This window comes from Mastomys coucha, unplaced genomic scaffold (genome assembly GCF_008632895.1).
Source record: "Mastomys coucha isolate ucsf_1 unplaced genomic scaffold, UCSF_Mcou_1 pScaffold5, whole genome shotgun sequence".
Taxonomy (NCBI): domain Eukaryota; kingdom Metazoa; phylum Chordata; class Mammalia; order Rodentia; family Muridae; genus Mastomys; species Mastomys coucha.
Genome location: NW_022196911.1, coordinates 29,970,874 through 29,988,373, shown reverse-complemented (window position 1 = coordinate 29,988,373; position 17,500 = coordinate 29,970,874). Strand labels below are relative to the sequence as shown.

General features: G+C 42.7%; 1 protein-coding gene across 1 annotated transcript in view; it reads left to right on the top strand.

The window, feature by feature from the left end:
* The window catches only part of Dock2 (dedicator of cytokinesis 2), a 416,864-nt gene that overhangs the window by 133,726 nt on the left and 265,638 nt on the right, over positions 1-17,500 (top strand). Inside the window, exons 24-25 of the mRNA XM_031350584.1 lie at positions 1-22; positions 2,078-2,184. The exon at positions 1-22 is cut by the window's left edge and continues 49 nt beyond it. Of these exons, the coding sequence (XP_031206444.1) occupies positions 1-22; positions 2,078-2,184 (129 nt within the window). The remainder of the gene's footprint in view (positions 23-2,077; positions 2,185-17,500) is intronic.

The window sequence follows — 17,500 nt, the reverse complement described above, 5'->3', positions numbered from 1 at the left end:
TCTTTGATGCCAAGTTGCTCAGGTGAGAGCTTGTGATGTTCTCTCCCCACCTCCCCTGTCACATCAGGGGTTGGAAGGAAAAGCAGGGACCTCCTGGGGGTTTCCATACAAACTCTCAGCTTCAGGTCTGGGAGGGAACACAGCAGGAGCCTTGCTCAGGGGCCTTAGGATGAGAGCTTTTGGTTTCATTGTGCCAGGCTTCCATGATTACCCATACATAAGGAAAGCATCATGATCTTTCTTTCTCTGAAGATGCTGAGGGTGAGTTGCACATGCAGGCTTGTCTGAGGTTTAGGCCCCAACATTTGCTTGGTAAATCCCATAGCTGAAAACTGGAAAGAGATCATGGAGACTGCCTTCATTTTGCTCTCTCTTTTTTCTGCTCCAGTCATGTCATGGACGAACAAATGATTTTAATGAGATCGTGCTATGGGAATGGGCGTCTGAGCCTGGCCCATACCTGTCACTTTTCCTAAAATCCACTAATGTTCCCAGATAGCATAAAACATGATTTATTTAAAAAAGCTTTTTATGTGGAAACACACTTGGATTTAGAAGCATCCCTGCATGTTCTTCCTGCATTTACAGCCACTACTGTAACACATATTTGAAACTGAGACATTACCATAGGTGCTAGCTATTCTTTGAACTTCATTCAGGCCCTGGCTGAGGGAGCACCAGTAGCTTTTGTTTGTTTGTATACTTGCTTGTTTTTTGTTTGTTGGGCTTTTTGTTTTGTTTTTCATCAACTTTTCCTACTCCCTTTCTATGCAATGTATTTACTCTTCATTCATTACGCTTCTAGTGTTACCCATTCAAGAAAGCTACCTCTGTCTATTGGAAATCAATTCATCCCACCCCCTCCATTCTTCTTGTACCTCCTGCCATTATTGTTTCAAACTCTTACGCCCACTGCATCTGTTGCATTGACATTGATTTGTTTGGTGTTATAGATTGACCTTCATTAGAATATGTCATGCCAACATCTCACCGAGTCTGATTCCTTATATTCCCACTTCTCTCCATATTGCCCATTGAATACAATGTAAATGTTTACTTAGTAGTGATGGATCACTATGATGAGCTAATAGAAAGTATAACAGGAGGAGGTGTCTTAAATCTTTACTCAAGTGAGAAAGAGCTCTCTCCTTTCTGATATCCTACACTGGTTCCAGCCACACAACTTTTCTGTAACCTTCTGAACAATTCTAAGAACTCCATTTTGTTCTCAAGATTTACTCTAAAAGATTATCAGATTCAAGACATTTTAAGACATACTTATTTATTTTATGTATGTGAGTATACTGTAGCTGTCTTCAAATATACCAGAAGAGGCCATTGGATCCCATTACTGATGGTTGTGAGCTACCATATGGTGGCTGGGAATTGAACCCAGGACCTATGGAAGAGCAATCAGTGTTCTTAACTGCTGAGCCATCTCTCCAGCCACAAGAAATTTTAAAATAAAATGATTTAGTAATGTACCTTAGTGGCTGATTGGCTATAAAGTACGTTTCATAAGATGACACAGTAGTAAAATCGGAACCTGGTTTGCAATGTTTGTATCTCTGCTATCTTACCTGCATGACCTTGGGAAAGTTAGTCAACCTTTCTAACCTTAGTTTTCCATACTAGTCAGACTCATATAGTGTCCTCACCAGTAGTGTTAGCACTCAGACCAAATTACAGGGATCATGGGTTCAAAGCCAGTCTATACGGCATGCAGAGAGCCTACCTCAACACCCCCAAGTAATAAATAGGTGAAATATAAAGACTGGGATACCTTTTTCCAAACATCATAGTGTTAGGTTTATGACACAGAATATGTGTAAAGCATACATCTACTACATAGTATGTGCTTGGGATTATTGGTATTATTTTCAGATTTTCACATCTTAATGCTACTTCTATTCAATGCTAACACAGGCATGTTCACTGAAGGTTCACTGTCCACCTGGTACTCTGCAAGAAAGACACAGTGGTCCTAATTATGTCCCTAGAGCACTAACAGTCCAAGTGTCATGAGATAGATGGCTTGGGTCTCACCTCTGCCAACTCCTATTTTTCTTGTCTTTAGCCAGCTCCTGTATGAGTTCTATACCTGCATCCCTCCTGTGAAGCTGCAGAAGCAGAAGGTTCAGTCCATGAATGAGATCGTGCAGAGCAACCTCTTCAAAAAGCAAGGTGAGCATGGGCCCTCCTGCTGCGTGGGTCGCCTCTGAGAAGCTAGAGCCAAAGGGCAAAACTGTCAAGCATCATAGTACCTCTTTGCTGGCAGTGTTCTTCCTCTTATAGGTATCAAAGGCAGTGAACAATGCAAGGGTTAGAATCTGCATTGATTTTTTTAAGAAAGCTTAAGCTGCGTTGTTCAGTTTTCTTGAGACAGTTTAATGAGTGGAGAGGTTTGGCATCATCTGCTGAGTGCCAGTTTTCCCTGTATCATCTGTTACTGCTGTCTTTTACTTGGAGGGAGGTGGGCAAAGTTTCTTTAAATAGCAAGAACCTTTAGCTGAGCAGTTCTTGAGTGTGTCAGAATAAACTGGAGAGCTTGTTGAAATGCAAATTTCTGGGCCCAACTCAGCGAATCTGATTAAGTAGGAATTAGCAGCATTTTTGAGCTTTTAGAGGAAGTGCAAATTATTCTTGAATAGGTAATACATCTACCCTACCAAACTTGAAGCCTGAAAGGTGCCACACAAAAGTCCTTTGGACCCTGGACAGTTCCTTCTTGGAGCAGGAACTTTAGCTTCCAGCTTATTGCATTTGTTCCTTGGATGTAGAACAAAGTCCATGAACCACCTTTTGCCTTTTTTTATTTAATGATAATTTTGGGAGATAGTGGAACAGGAAAAGATTTGGGTAAGGTGTGGTCAGTGAGCCTGTCCCACCATGTTTTCTAGTAGTCGCTGTGAAGAGACAGGGACTCCCTGTTTGCAGTCAGTGGACCAGGCAGTCCAAAGAGCTTTCCAGAGAAGACAGTGTGAGGCCTAGATGTTCACATTTGTCCTCCACATTTTCCCCAGCAGCTTTGTATTTCGGGATCACACTAAACCAATCATGCATTTTTCCACATAAACTTTGTCTACCTAGACATTCTGTATTTCTTTACTCTTTCCATGAGAAAACAAAAACAAAAACAAAAATAACCCAGAATATTTCAGAGGTCAGAGGCCAGCATTGTTTTCTGTGCCCTCAGAGCAGCCCTTTCAGCTTTTAAATTCTTCTGTTTACATGAATGTCACTGCTAAAACCAGAAGCAAACTGTGAAAGAGATAAGAGGCCTTCAAATACAGGGGATCAGCTGTTCTGTTACCCAACTGGAATTTATTCAAAGAGCAAAGCTTGAATATTTATGCAAATTACCTCATAATCACAGAAATATTCAGGAACCACTTCACTGTAAAGACGATTTCCCCCCCAATTCCTGGTTAACATGGTGCAAGCACAACTGCTATCGGAATCACCTGCTTGGACTTCTGGAAAGATTAGGAGAAAGCGTGTTCATGTCGCTTCCTGACATTTAGACAGATGTGTGGCCATGGAGTGGACTAAGACATATATAGCTTATGCAGCGAAGGGAGGTGAATTCTCATAGCTGTGTTTTTAAATGTCATTGGCTTTTCCAAGGAAGACGCCTGTATTTTCAAAAGCTCCAACTCCATATCCAAATGTTCTAGTTTTCCTCACTCTGAATGTCTTGAGATATATCTAACCCTTCCTATCCTGGCAACCCTGAGCAGGACTTTGGAAGATGTCACTGTGGGGAGAACTTGGATACAGACTGGGAAACATGGTGAGGATAATACTCACTGCAGATAGCTGGCTCTGCGCAGGCAGTAGAAATTGGGCTACTTGACTTTTTTGTGCTGTTCAGAGTCCCATCTCCTGGGCCAAGAGGGGGCCTCCAAGAGTTCACAGAATCACAAGGCAGCCTGCTACCTATCCTGCTGTATGTCTAGGTTTAGATTCAGTAAAAGGACCCTAATTAATGTCAACTGACAGAGGCCAACCCTGGAGTGGCACACAGCTATAAAAGAGATATAAAAGTCTTACCTTCAAAACCAAAGTGTCCTTTGGGGGATCAGTTTTCCAGTCTCCAAAGAATGGCTTAGTCCTCCCACCGGTGGCTCACAAAAGAAGACAATGAGCTTTTACACCAAGCTTCCTGGTAATGCATCTCCCAATATGCATTGGCTAAGGGACCCCTCTTAACAAAAGAAGCTAGGAGGGAAGCTTCCCCTCCTAAGCTTCTCATGTCCTCAAGTTCAAAAGGAATCAAGTCTGAATTCATGGGGACATCCTGGGGTCCATTGCTCTTGGGTGAGCATCTCTCTTTCAGCCCCTACATCAGATGAGTTTGATTTTCTGCCTTTTGAGCTGTAATGAAATCCCTGTTATTCACCCTGTGGAGTGTCCTGTGCCTCCTGGACATGATTTGCTTTGAGCTTCACTCATTTAACTGCCAGATGTGCAAAATTGCCTGGAGTATTGTCAATGGCATTAGCTTGGGCCTGTAGTCTGGAACATTTGTATCACCACCTAGCAGAGGAGCTGGAAGACTTGTAAGCACTTTTTAACATATTACTTTATTGGATCCTGTGGAGAAATGTTAAGAATGTAGGATGGACAGTGCTGGCTTATGGGTTACAGTAGACCATAGTTTTTATTCCTGGCTTAGTCTCCTGTCAGCTGTGTGACTATGGGTGATTTCCTTAAATCTCTCTGGTCCTCAGTAAGCTTGTCTGGAAATTGGGATAATAACAAATAATAAACAATAAATAATAAAAATAGTGCCTGTCTCAAAAACTTGTAAGGTAATGGCATGGACAAGATATTTAAAAGACTCAGTGCAGGGTCAGCTGAGCAGGGTTGGATTTATGGATGATTTTCCTTCTCCTGGCATTATCCCAACTTCTGCCCAGACTTTCAGATTTCTTGCTGTAAGGTCATCTTTTTGTGTTTGACACTTGCCAAGACTCCTCTTTCTCAAGAAACACAGGAGTTAGTGAATAGAAGCCCTGGGTCTGTATGCTCTCATTTTGGATTTGTATGTCTTTTTTCTCATTATTTAAAATTGTTTTCCTGGAGCATTTTTGCCAAAAGTCTGTTTGCTATGTATATAGGAGCGTGGTCTGGCTTGGGTACAGTGTCTGAGGCATTCCTTTTTTTCCCCCCTCACATCATGTAGCTACAAAGTTTAGGACAATTGGCAGCTGTCCTCTCTGGTTTATTACATATGACTCTGTCCATTTAAAACATACATCAATTTTACAAAGTAATAGGGCTCATTGTGCCATTTTGCATACCCAAATATAAGATACTTGGATTATATTCCAATCCTCCACTGCCCTCTCTTGTCCCTCATGCTTCCTTTAAAATACACGCATAAGATCCCTCCACTTTTTTTCCTATGGAGATCTTTAATCTCCATTAGCCTCAATTGACCCATGTGATTGAGCAACTCAATTCTAGTGAACTTCATCTTCTCACCTGTAAAGTAGGCACCTGTAAAGTAGGACTGTTCTCCCAGGTCCTACCAAGTTGTCATACAGACTAAGTAACATTGTGTGGCTTGTTACCCTGAACATGGAGAAGTTGGCCCACTGTGCGTGACTATCCCTCTGTGAGTGGCTTTACTGCAGCAGGAGAACCCAGGATTATGATCTATGCCTTCTTCAGCACAAGACCAGACTTGCCTGGAGTTGGGGAGGGAGGAGAACTTGCCATATCCACCTGGACAACTTGCAAAGGGCTATGGGAAAGCCAACCATCAGTACCTGTAGAGTGACTCTGTCTATGTAGAACTAACCTCTCAGGCAGGCTGCCATTCAGTCTGAGGCCAATCACATGCCCCATCTGGCCAATGTAAGCTGCCTGAGTATCCACACTGCTCACTTCTCCAAAACAGAAGGGAGCAGGAGGGAGCAGATGGGTCAGAGGTTGGAAGTTCTTCTACCATCTCACTTTAGTGGTTGTTGAGTCTTTTCACCAGAACTTTTCTGGAGAGGCAGAAGGGAGAACACAAGATACTTGGTTGTCCATTGTGGAAGGGCTGCCTTTGAGTCCTAATCCCTGTCCTTTGCCAAGTGTCTAGGGATGCCATGTTCTTAAGTGACAATGCACACTGGCCAAGGGACTGTTGGAAGTACAGGAAAGAAGCAAGAGCTTTTGTGCCTAACACCATAGGCACTTTCTAACCATCACACACACACACACACACACACACACACACACACAGCTTTGGCAGAGCAGAAGGGCTCTTACTTGGCTTCTTACAACTTTCTTGTTGAACATTGGAACAGCTCCGAGCCTCCAGTTTCATTTCTGAAACAATGTGACTGTGATATCACTGAGCATAAGGGGCTTTGACCTAGAATACCCTTGTCTCTGGGTTCTGGCTGGACCACTTACTTGCTGTGTTGCTTTAAACGAGCAGTCTCACTGAGTTTCAATTTCTTTAGTGGCAAAACTGCATAAACACATAAAACGATGAGCAGAGAGCCTAAGATAGCTTAGATAGGTATTTAAAAAGTATCTGCTGTGTCTGCTGTATGACTGTAATAACCCCAGCATAAGAACAGCATCCTGCTGGACAGGCAGATCAGTTCAATGCCAGCCCTGGAGGTTGAAGAGATGCCTCACCAGCCAAGAGTGCTTACTGCTTTTCCAGAGGAACCCAGGTTTGCTTCCCATCACCCATATCAGATGACTTACCCCACCTATAATCCCACTTTTAGGGGATGCAATGGTCTCTGGTCTTTATAAAATGCAGTGCACATAATCCATATCCACATACACTTAAAAAAAAACTTTTTAAAGAGCCAGCCATCTGCTATAGGTATTGTTTAGAACAGGGATAACTATCCTATTCTTATGTGTTATTATCCTTCTCTTACATTTGGAATAACTGGGGCCTAGAAAGTCAGGACATTTCCATGACCATGAGACCAAAGGATACACAATATATTGTGTTTTTTTTTAGGGTATCAAGCTATGTGGTTCTGGAATGACAAATCTCTCCTCAAATCCCAGTGGGTGGGACACTGTGAAGGTGTTTCTGATAAAGGTCATAGGCCTTTTGTCCCCTTGGAAGTAGACAAAGTTGGTTACCCTGTCCCTCACAGCAGGAGGACGGCAGAGGACAGAGCTGAGTGGCATTTATCTATATCAGACTGCGGTGACATCTGCCCATTCCACCAACAATCTTCTAGGTAGAGTCACACTGCCTACCTCATTGGAGGAGACCTGGGATGGGGAGGGCACTCAAGGAGCCTTTTTTGAGACCATCCTGCTTCTCACTGATACTAAGTTTTTGAACTGGATTCAGAACATAGATTTTAGAATCATCTAAAAATCAAAATATCTTTTTTTCCTACTTTATCATGTTTTGTTTTAGTATTTGTGTTACAAGTGCTTTCTTTCTCACTTGAAACCAAGTCTCACCAATCCCCCTGAGGGAGACTGATTTCTTCCATTGTTCCTAGCCACCCCCGTTCCAATTGATGAGCGCCCCACTCTGATAGATGTGGTCAGGGGCCTTGTAGGAGTGAAGCCTGAAGCTCACCTGCAGCAAACAGTCTCAGTAGTATGCTGAGATCAGGCTTGGTTGAAAGAAAAATGTAAATGTGTGTGTGTGTGTGTGTGTGTGTGTGTGTGTGTGTGTGTGTGTCTGTTTGTCTGTCTGTGTATCCCCACCCCATACAAGACAAGCTCTAGCTTTGTGGTCAGCCACCTTTTCTATCAGCCTTACACACATTTGCACACTTCAGCTCTTTATGTACTGCCTGAAGTTCTTCAGCCTTCCCATTCCCTCCTGTCATGACAGGTAAACTCTGTTGCAGGGATTATTAAAAAGACTATCAATATCCCATGCTATGCCAGGCACTGGCAGGCCACATGGCATCAGCGGGGTATTCTCATCCCTGCAACTCTCTGGCCCGTGGTTCCTGGAAACATCTCTACCCAACTTGCTAAGTTCCCGCTGGTCGGTCACTACCACACCAAACCCCTGCTTCAACTGCCCCCTCCCATGGTCTTTGTGGTGCACATCAGGCATTGCCACCCTACCTTTCTCTCTGGAACCCAGTTGAGCCACTCAAGAAGAAAAACACCACACAAACTTAGTTCAGAAGCAATGGTAACTCAATCTCTGGGTGCAACAACTAGAATCCTAATCTTGTAAGCCATATTAAATCTAATTCCTCCTGGTGAATCCTGGTGGATCTGCTATGAAACTAGGAGACACTAGCAGCTACATCTTGCCCTTTCGCTATCCCTGATCAAAAGCCCCTAACTCTGTCCTGCTTCCTCTCTCCCTCCATCCAACCCAGAAGTCCCGCCTACTCACCCAGTGATTTATCCCTTTATTCATTTGGGGAGGTTCAAAAGGAGTCACCTGAATCCAGCAATTCTCCCCACCCCTACCCCATGGCTCATGCAATTCAGTTTGGTCCCATTCAACACTTTCCCTATCCTGCTGTAGGTCTGGTATAGAACTGTGCTGGGGGACAAGTACCAGAACTCTGTACATGGTGTCCCCACACCCTACGTGCATAGAAGATGACACCGCTTGCTTTAATTTCTGTGGTTTTCATCTTCCTTTGGTCTTGTCTTTGTACAATGACAACTTTAAATTAAAATTAGAGGTGCCTATGGTTCTAGGTTTAGAAAGTAATCCACCCCATCTCTCCCAAATGACATCTGCACCATGCAAAGGTATTCATTTAGGACAGAGAAGAAAGACTGCCTTTGGCATTTCCTTTAAAAATTATTTATAACAGCTTTCCCTGAGGATTTTGTCTAAGAAAGGATTTTAGATACTCATATCTGTGGCTTCAGGTCTTCATGCCAGATGAAAGAGCAGCTGCCCTGTCCCTTCTGTCTTGTTCTCTTCCTTAACTCTTTCCCTGGGGCTATAAAAGGGAACCGGAATTGAGGGGAAAGGTGTCTGTTTTCTGAGAGTGATTCCTTAAAGCTTCAATACAGCTGAGATCCGGTCTAAATGGTAACAGTTCATACCCTACACCAAACATGCAGGCCTTAAAAATCTAGGGAGGGATTTGAGGGTGTGCATGATGTCATTCCTTACAGGGATTCTTTTAAGAGGGTAGGGCCCCCATCCAGGGTGAAGCCCAGCTCCAGGAGCCTGAGATGGGGAAGGAATAGGCAGAGAGAATCAGCTCCTACCAAGCAGAGCTGACCTCACTCATGGCACCCAGCCTTTCCTTTCAGCCTTCTTCATTCAGTTCTCTGCTGATGAAATGAAATCCCCAAAGGAAAAGGATCTGTTTATCTCATTATGTGCACTGTCTGCTTAGGGGCTAATGACACCAACTCTTAAAGGTTTGTTTGGACCTTGCAGAAAAACACACCAGGGTTAGTATGCCAGAAACAACAGCAATAACAAAACAAATAGCAATAACAAAACAAAACAAAAAACCAACAATAACAACAAAACAAAAACAAGAAAGAAAGAGAAGGAAAAAATACAAGGGAAGTAAGCACATCAGTTGTACCCAACTGGAGGATTAGTGGTTCTCGACTCCTGATACACCTCACCATTGCATCATTGGTTGTCACAAGTTTGCCTTTAATGATCTACATCGCCATGATCTGCATAGCTTAGAGATGGAACCCACTGGTGTGTTGCGAAGTGAGGGAAGGAAAGATACACTAACACATGTTCTGAAAAGCTGGGGTCTGTTGCTGCACACTCTGATACTCATTAGCAGCCCAGAAACTCAGTGCACATAATAGAGACATCTGAATTGCGTGGTGGGTTTATTGTATACAGCTCATGGAGGAAAGCAGGTAGGGTAATCATGGTGGGAGGTCTCTGCAGGTGAGCAGCCTGTGGTTGTAACCTGCGGGGTGTGTTTTCTACACATACTGTCAAACACCTGTAGATGAATCAGGGCAAGGCTTTGGCAATTTCTTTGAGCCTGATGCAGAGAAAGCGTTATCATTTGTATGGGTCTGAGGCACTGTGTTGCTCATGTCAGCAACACATTTACAGAGGACTTTACTCCCCACGCTAATAGCACCCATGTGTAGTGACAATTTTGGAATCTTTGGTTTCTTAAAAAAAAACACACACACACACACAGAGCTATTATAAGAATGTGTTTTCATTTTAATCCCAGGTGTGGCGATATGTAGCTGTTGTGGACTAACCTTAGCAGATGACTGTGATTTGCCTCATGCTCTAGTAGAGGCATGGTTTTGCCAGCTGCAGATGGTTTCTATGATTGTGTGATTCTTGCAATTCCGGGAACTTTTCAAGGGTATACAAATGCTAGGGCACTTGAGAGATGGGGCTGGTGGTTGTTGATTGTTTAGGGTGAGGGTTGTTGTGGTTCATTAGTAATCATACTCAAAGCAGACACAAAAGGAAAGAAATTTGATCCATCTCTATTTCCCTTTCTACCCTTAACTCTTCTTTATCTCCTATCTAGTGAGAGGGAGTGAAACTGGGCTGGGGGGATAAAGGGTGGGAAAAAAGAAGAACCCACAAAATAGCCAAGACCAGCCACATCCATCCATTCCCACTCCCAGAAAAACCTAGAAAGTTAGCAGTTGTTTACCTATAATGGAGACAGACCTCCCTCCCTTCCTAGTTCTGCAATCCACGCATCATCTTGCTGCTCTCCTTCTTATGCAATACTAGTGAGCCTGTGTCTATTCTGAGTGTTGTAGCTTATATGAACTTTTGAACTATTGGTAATTGGGAAACTTTTCCATTTAAGACTTTCCTAAGACCCATGCATTTCATAGGCTTCCAGAGTTCATTGTATTGGTGACCAGGTAGATCTGTGGTGCGAGGAAATCAATTTGTCTATTCCTGCATTCCATTTTAAGCATTGGGTTTTAAACATTTGTTGCCATTTTTTTTTAACTTGTAAGCTTTGCTGATATGGATAGTCTTACTCAAGTGTTTCATGAGTACTGAAGAATTTCTTTGAGGGTTGTAAGTACTGGGTGGTTTGCTTGTTTTAGGAGATCTGAACATTTCAAGTTAGTAAATAATGCCAAACTATTTGCTAAAGGTGACTGTACCAATGTATGTTCCCACCAGGCACCCAGGAGACATCCCATGGATCCATATACTCTCCTGAACATAGTATTAGCTCATTTCTTTCTGTCAATGAAGAGACTTTAAGCAAGGTCCTCATTCTCTGAGTGTATGTTCTCCTGACCATACACTAATATACACTGCTGGGTTCTTTTTCAGTGTGTCTTTGCTACATATAATTTGTATGCCTGTTTACAAATTGTATCCATTTTCTTATTGGGCTACTTGTTACTTTATTAGTTATTTTTCTTTTTGCTGTGACCAGATGCCTAACAGGAAATGATTTAAGTGAGGGAGAGTTTATTTTGGCTTGCAGTTTTGGCTACAGTCCATCATGGTGGGGAAAGGATGGTGGTAGGAGCTGAGGTGAGGTTCTTTACATTTCATCTGCAGTCAGGAGGCAGAAAGCAGATTGAAAGTGAGGCTGAATCATAAAAACCCGGTGACTCATCCTCCAGCAAGACCCTACCTCAAAAAGATTCCACCATCTTCCATAATAGGACCACCAGCTGGGGACCAAGAGTCAACTACATGAACCCATGGGGAGTGCTTCATACTCAAAGATTTGTATCTTATTTTGCTGACTTATAAATATTCTATTTCTAACTATTCTTTTCATTTTAAGATACAGTTTTGGGAAGAGAAATTATTACTTCATCAATCATTTTAATAGCTAAATCTCTTTATTTCATGCTTCAGAAATCTTTCTCAATTACAAAGTCAAAATGTGTTTGTATATATTTTATTAAGAGTTTTATAGTTTTATTTATGATATGTAAATTCTTAACCATCTACAAGTTTGTACCTTGGGTCTGATCTTACACAAAAATCTGATATATTTTTCCTTCTCGCTCATCCACAATTCTCAGTTTCTCCTTTTCCATACAGAAGTAATTTTGTGTTTTGGGTCCATTGTTTTACTTGGAGGCTCAGAGCTGGGTTTCTCACAGCTTGGACTTAATCCCTTGTCCACAGTATGCTAGCTGCCCAGCTCCTCAGCACTGTGATTGGTTGAGCAGTGAAGGGTCAGAAAGGTCAGGAATAAGGGGTAGTCTCTTTCCACCAGAGCATCTCCATATTAGGCTCTGGAGTGATATGAGCACCATGGGAATTATGTACCAAGACTTAACACTTAACCTTCTGCAGGCTTAGACTTGCTCAGTTATGAGAGAAATAATTTTCCTTATGCCAAAAACTTGCTAGAGCCTATAGGGTCATAGAGTTTCTTTACACATCTTACAAAACAACATTGAACTGGGAATAGGGAAACCTCTGTTGTGATAGCAACAATTTCATCAGCATCAGCAGCTGAGATTTACTGAGTGCTTACTATGCAGCAGGCATTATGTGTCACAGTCATATGTGTTAGCTCACTCAGTAAGCTCTTGTGTGAGCTTCAGCGAACTGCATGACCCATTAAATAATGATGAGCTTGGACAAAGTCTTCTAGAATGACCCCAACAATGAAAATCTATCTAAAATATCATCCTGCAATTCACAATAATATTCCTGAATCTCTTTCAGCATTTAGGGCAAAGAATGGAGCCATTTCACAGAAGCTGCATCTAATGAAGAGAGATCTATATTGCCTTTAGCTCTTATAGCCCATCATCTCAGGACCCTGGAAAAGTTCAAAGGATTCAGGCATTAGAGCAAATTTTGTTTCTTCAAGAAAGTGTCCTTGAGTTTTGAGGATTTAAACTTCTCATCAGAACATTTAGAGGCATCAAAGATCTTCAAATAGGGAGGCCATTTTGCCCATCTTCACTGCTGTGCTGCAGAGCCCCATCCGGCTCCAGGCGCCCATCCATCCCTCTGCAGATCTGAGAACCCTCCCTCCCATCTTCTCTTCCCATTTGTGACTGATTGCAGAGAATCTCAGAGAGAAGCCTTCAGATCCAGAATCAGAGAGGAGAGTGGTTTAATAAGCTGTAGAACAAATCCAGGAGACATTTATAAAAGTGTCTTTTGGAGGAAAGGCGGGTGCTGAAGGTAAAAAACATATTGGAGTTAAATCAAAGAAAAAAGATTCCTCTTGAACTTACAAAAATACTTTAAATGGCATGTTCTAATGGCACTGCGAAGTACGATTAACTTAGGGAAGAAAATATCCTAGGTTGTTTAACGGAAGTTTATGCCACCCTTACCCATAAGTTTTTTCAAATGTTGAAGTGGTTCTGTCAGCAGAGGCACACATGATGTGGGTGTTCACATACATGCTCATGAGGTTTTCCGTTTACCCCAACATTCTGGTTTTAGTTTTTCCTGTGAAACTGTAGTCACGACCCGTTTGAATTATAGTGAGGCAGGTTTTAGAACATTCTGAGACTTTTAGGTTGACTGCTAATGTTTGATTTTGCTATTTTTATTCCTGATATTTTCTTAGATAGACAATTCCTTAAGATTACAATATGATTGAATTGAAATTTAGCTACTGATTCATTTCTGTTGAAGTAATATTTATTTAAAATTAAAAAAAATATATGGGGAACATGCAAACATAATAGGAACACAGTGGCAGATACTCATATGGCGGCCATTTGTTTGACTGTTATTTTGTGGCATTCTCTACATAGAGCTTTCCATTCACAGTCTTCTTTAATGAACTCCATATCCACCACTGTGTGGGTCTTACCCCTATTATACAGGTGCAAAAATGCAAAGTTAGAGATCTTGCCAACAGTTACTTGTTGGCAAGGCAGGACCAGTCTTCCTGTTGGAATCTGCCTGGTTTCTTGGAACATCTTCTAAACCTCCATGGCATGTGGACAAAAAGTTTTGGTCCCAGGAAGCTTAAAATTCAGGAGAAAAGATATGCCCCGAAGTCTCTCTAAACTTGTGCCTGCCTGGCTCAGGAAAGCAGTGCAAGTGAGGAAGAGGGTGAGAACCTGTCTAGCTCATCAAATAGATACTTTCAAACTCCAAATATCTTAACAACACATTTTCTATGCACCTATTCAACTGGCAGGAAGTTTTAGCACAGGGAAATATGGTTTGTTGTTGTTGTTGTTTACATTTTCCTTTAAAACACTGTTCCATTTGGCCTTCCTTTGATTCTTCCTTGTGGTCACAAAGGTCAGTATACAGAGGAATATTTCCCTAAGGGAACAAGAGTGGAAATGCTCAGTGATGCTCAGCTAGAGGAGATCAACAGGGAGAGGTGAGGACTGGGGTGAAGAGGGCAAAGCCAGTTAGTCCCAGCTTCTTGTTGCCTTGTCTGGCACATTTTTGGAGAGTAGTTCCATGGGTGTTTTTATTGAGATCTGCTGGTTTACTTTTAAATGCTACAGACTGAGCAAGACCAGATACAGGACATCCGTTGCCTCTGTAAATTCATAGTTTATAAAGCTTTGATAAATGTGTAGAATTTTTCATAAATGTATTATGCATTCATCTTGAGTGTAATTTTATAAATGACGTTTATCCTATGAAAATGGCTTTCAGCAGAATTCAGTGAGAGCAGGGTTTCCCAATGCTGGGGATAGGTTTATAGAGGTTTACAGAGGAGGCAGGATGTTACTCAGAAGTAAGGAGCCAGGAGGAGTGTGATGGGGGTGTGATCTGGTCAACCGCCTGTGAGGACCCTGGAGAGTCAGAGCTACAGACAGCCTCGTCTCCAATTTCAGGAGAATTCAGGGTTAATTCTTGCTTAGCAAGGGTCTTTAAGACTAGACCTCATACCACAGGTATCCATGCTGTGAGGTATATAATGTGCTGTCAGGCATCTCTGCAGATGTTCTTCTGAGCTGGAAAAAGTTACAATTAATAGAAGATTGTGTTGTTATCTCAACATTGGGAGATTAATATAGAATACTTGAGGATGTATTAATGTATATATGATGGCATTCTTTGTAACTCACCTCTGTTTTATTCTTCTTGTATATTTTGTGTAACCAGGGCACAGTTGAACCAGGTTTGTCATCTGTTGGGAGCTACTGGAAATGTGTTCCCATTATATTTTCAGGGACTTCATGTCAGTGATCCATAATATTTTGTTATTTATAGGCACATAAATTCATTCTATATTAAGCTAGAAACTTACTGACATGCCTGCCTTTAATAGACAAGTCATCATACTCTTTGTTCATTAATCTTAAAGTTGGTCATGAATGCCACCCAGATTTTTCAGGGGTGTCTAGAATTTTGATTTTGCTTTATTCAACCTCATTAGAAATGCACACACACACACACACACACACACACACACACATACACTCACATACACACGCATGCACATACGTACACACTGGTAACCCCCTCACACCTGTGCATACAGCTGTGTATTTGTGCATGTGTGTGCACAGGTGTACACACACACCTTTGCATAAGCTTTTCTCTTCTCCTTCTTCCTGTAATAAACTCAGCACAAAGCAGACTGAGGGTTTTTTTGTTGTTGTTTTTTTGTTTTTTTGTTGTTGTTGTTTGTTTTTGTTTGTTTGTGTTTTTGTTTTGTTTTTTTGCTAGAACTGGAGAGATCCAATATGGACGGTTCTGGGCACTGAGAGCCCCCAGTCGTCCCAGGCAGCCAAAGGAGGTTTGCTGTGTGACACCAGCCAGGCTAGAAAGATGGCTGAGTAGAACCAGACAACAGAGCAAAAAGGGAAGCCAATTACCCAAAGGCAAATGAGACTCTAATTACAGCTTCAGCTGAAGAGGGGAAATTATTGAAGGAGAGGCTTCCCGTTCTCCAGTTAGGTATAGCCCAGAATAGTTGTTCAGAGCAAAGGCCTTTATCAGGACCTGGAGTTACCACTTCCACAGGACCTTTACCTCTCGCAGCTTCTCTTCTATCAAAGGCAGGTGCAGGGTGGTCTCCTCTGTGCTTTGCTCTGAGTATTAAGTAGAATAATTCACACATGAAGCAAAGAGTCTGGCATTTAGTAAAGAGCTCACAGGTGAAGTGTCACCACCCTCGCTGGCAGTAACTGTTCCGGTCCAGCTATTGCCTGTATGGAAGGGCTGTGTGAGAAACGGAGAGGCTGGAAATCAGCAGCGCTGTGTTCTGACTCGGCGTGCTCCTGCACACATTACAATTTAGTGAAGTCATCCCTCAATCTCAAGTGTGAAACTTGAATTAGGTATGCTTCAGCCCGCTTTTATCTCCAGGTCTGCGGACTGAGCTGGCCACGCAGAGCGGCCACCCGGATTCAGCTTTGAGCAGCTGTGTGAGCAGCACACAGCGTGAGGGTCACAGCAAGTTCTCCTCGATGGTGGAAATCTGGCTTCTTGGCTCCCCTTTCTCCCCTGCCTTCTAACCCGTGAGAGTACACTGTCCTGAGACCAGGTGACCTCATCTTTGAGTATCCTCACATGATCCCTAGGTATTCAGGGCTGTGATGTCTTGTGCTGAAATTGAAATGGAGGAAGCAGGATGCAAACGCAGGCTCCCACTGTCCACACTACACCCAACTGTCCCTGAGTCGCCAGCATTTGCTACAGCAACTGGAAATACATTTGGGCTTGTAAAAATGTATAGTCTGTATTCAAGGCATTTGAAGATCTGGGATGCTGAAGTAGCTCACACACTTGCGCTTGTTGTATGCTTCTGTTTCTGGAATGTATTCCATCTCTCCCAAATTAAAGGCATGGAGCATAAAGGGGGGGACCTGTCAGATTTAGGGTCAATCTTCTGATGTGCAAGCTCTGCCTCACTTTCATAGTAAACTGAAACCAACAAAGAAGGCCCTACCTGCCTGCCAGAGTTATTTTGTTAAGTGGGGATGTGAGAGGGAGCTTGGATGAAAAGAGAGAAGAAAAGGGAGAAAGGCAGAATATGAGTTTAAAAGGTTAGTACACAGGCCACGTCAGTGTCAGTGTCTGAGGTGGATCTAAATCAGCAGTTCAGAGAAACGTTGAAGAGGCTTCGCCCTGATACACACCACAACCTGGTTGCTTCTGGCATCTGGTTGTTTTCTGGCATCTCCATCCCAAGAGAATCTCTAGCAAAATAAAGGTCTTAAATCCAAACCGGAGGCAGCATGCGTTTCCTGTGCCTGGCACAGCTGAATTAGCACGGTGTAAGAATGAACGGATTCTGATGGGAACTGGGGCTGAGGAGGACTTGTGGGGTGCTTTGTACTTTCTGCTCAGTTTTGCTATGAACCCCAAACTTCCCTTTAAAAAATGTCCATTAGAAATGAAGCCTTCCGAGAGAACACATGATTCACCAGCCTCCTACTATTTTCAAAAGGCCTTGGAAGGTTTGGTTCTCTATGGTTATAATAACTTAAGCAGAGCTTGGATATCAGCAGGTTTGCCCCAAAGTCTGATAGGTACTCCCTTTCTCCTCCATGCCTTTAATCAAACTCCTGAGGAGTAGAGGTTCTAGTGCTTCACTGTGGGCCACAGGATCTCCCCCTCTCCCTCTCCCCATGTCTCTCTCCTCTCCCCTCCCCTCCCCCTCCCCTCTGCCCCTTTCTCTCCCTCTCC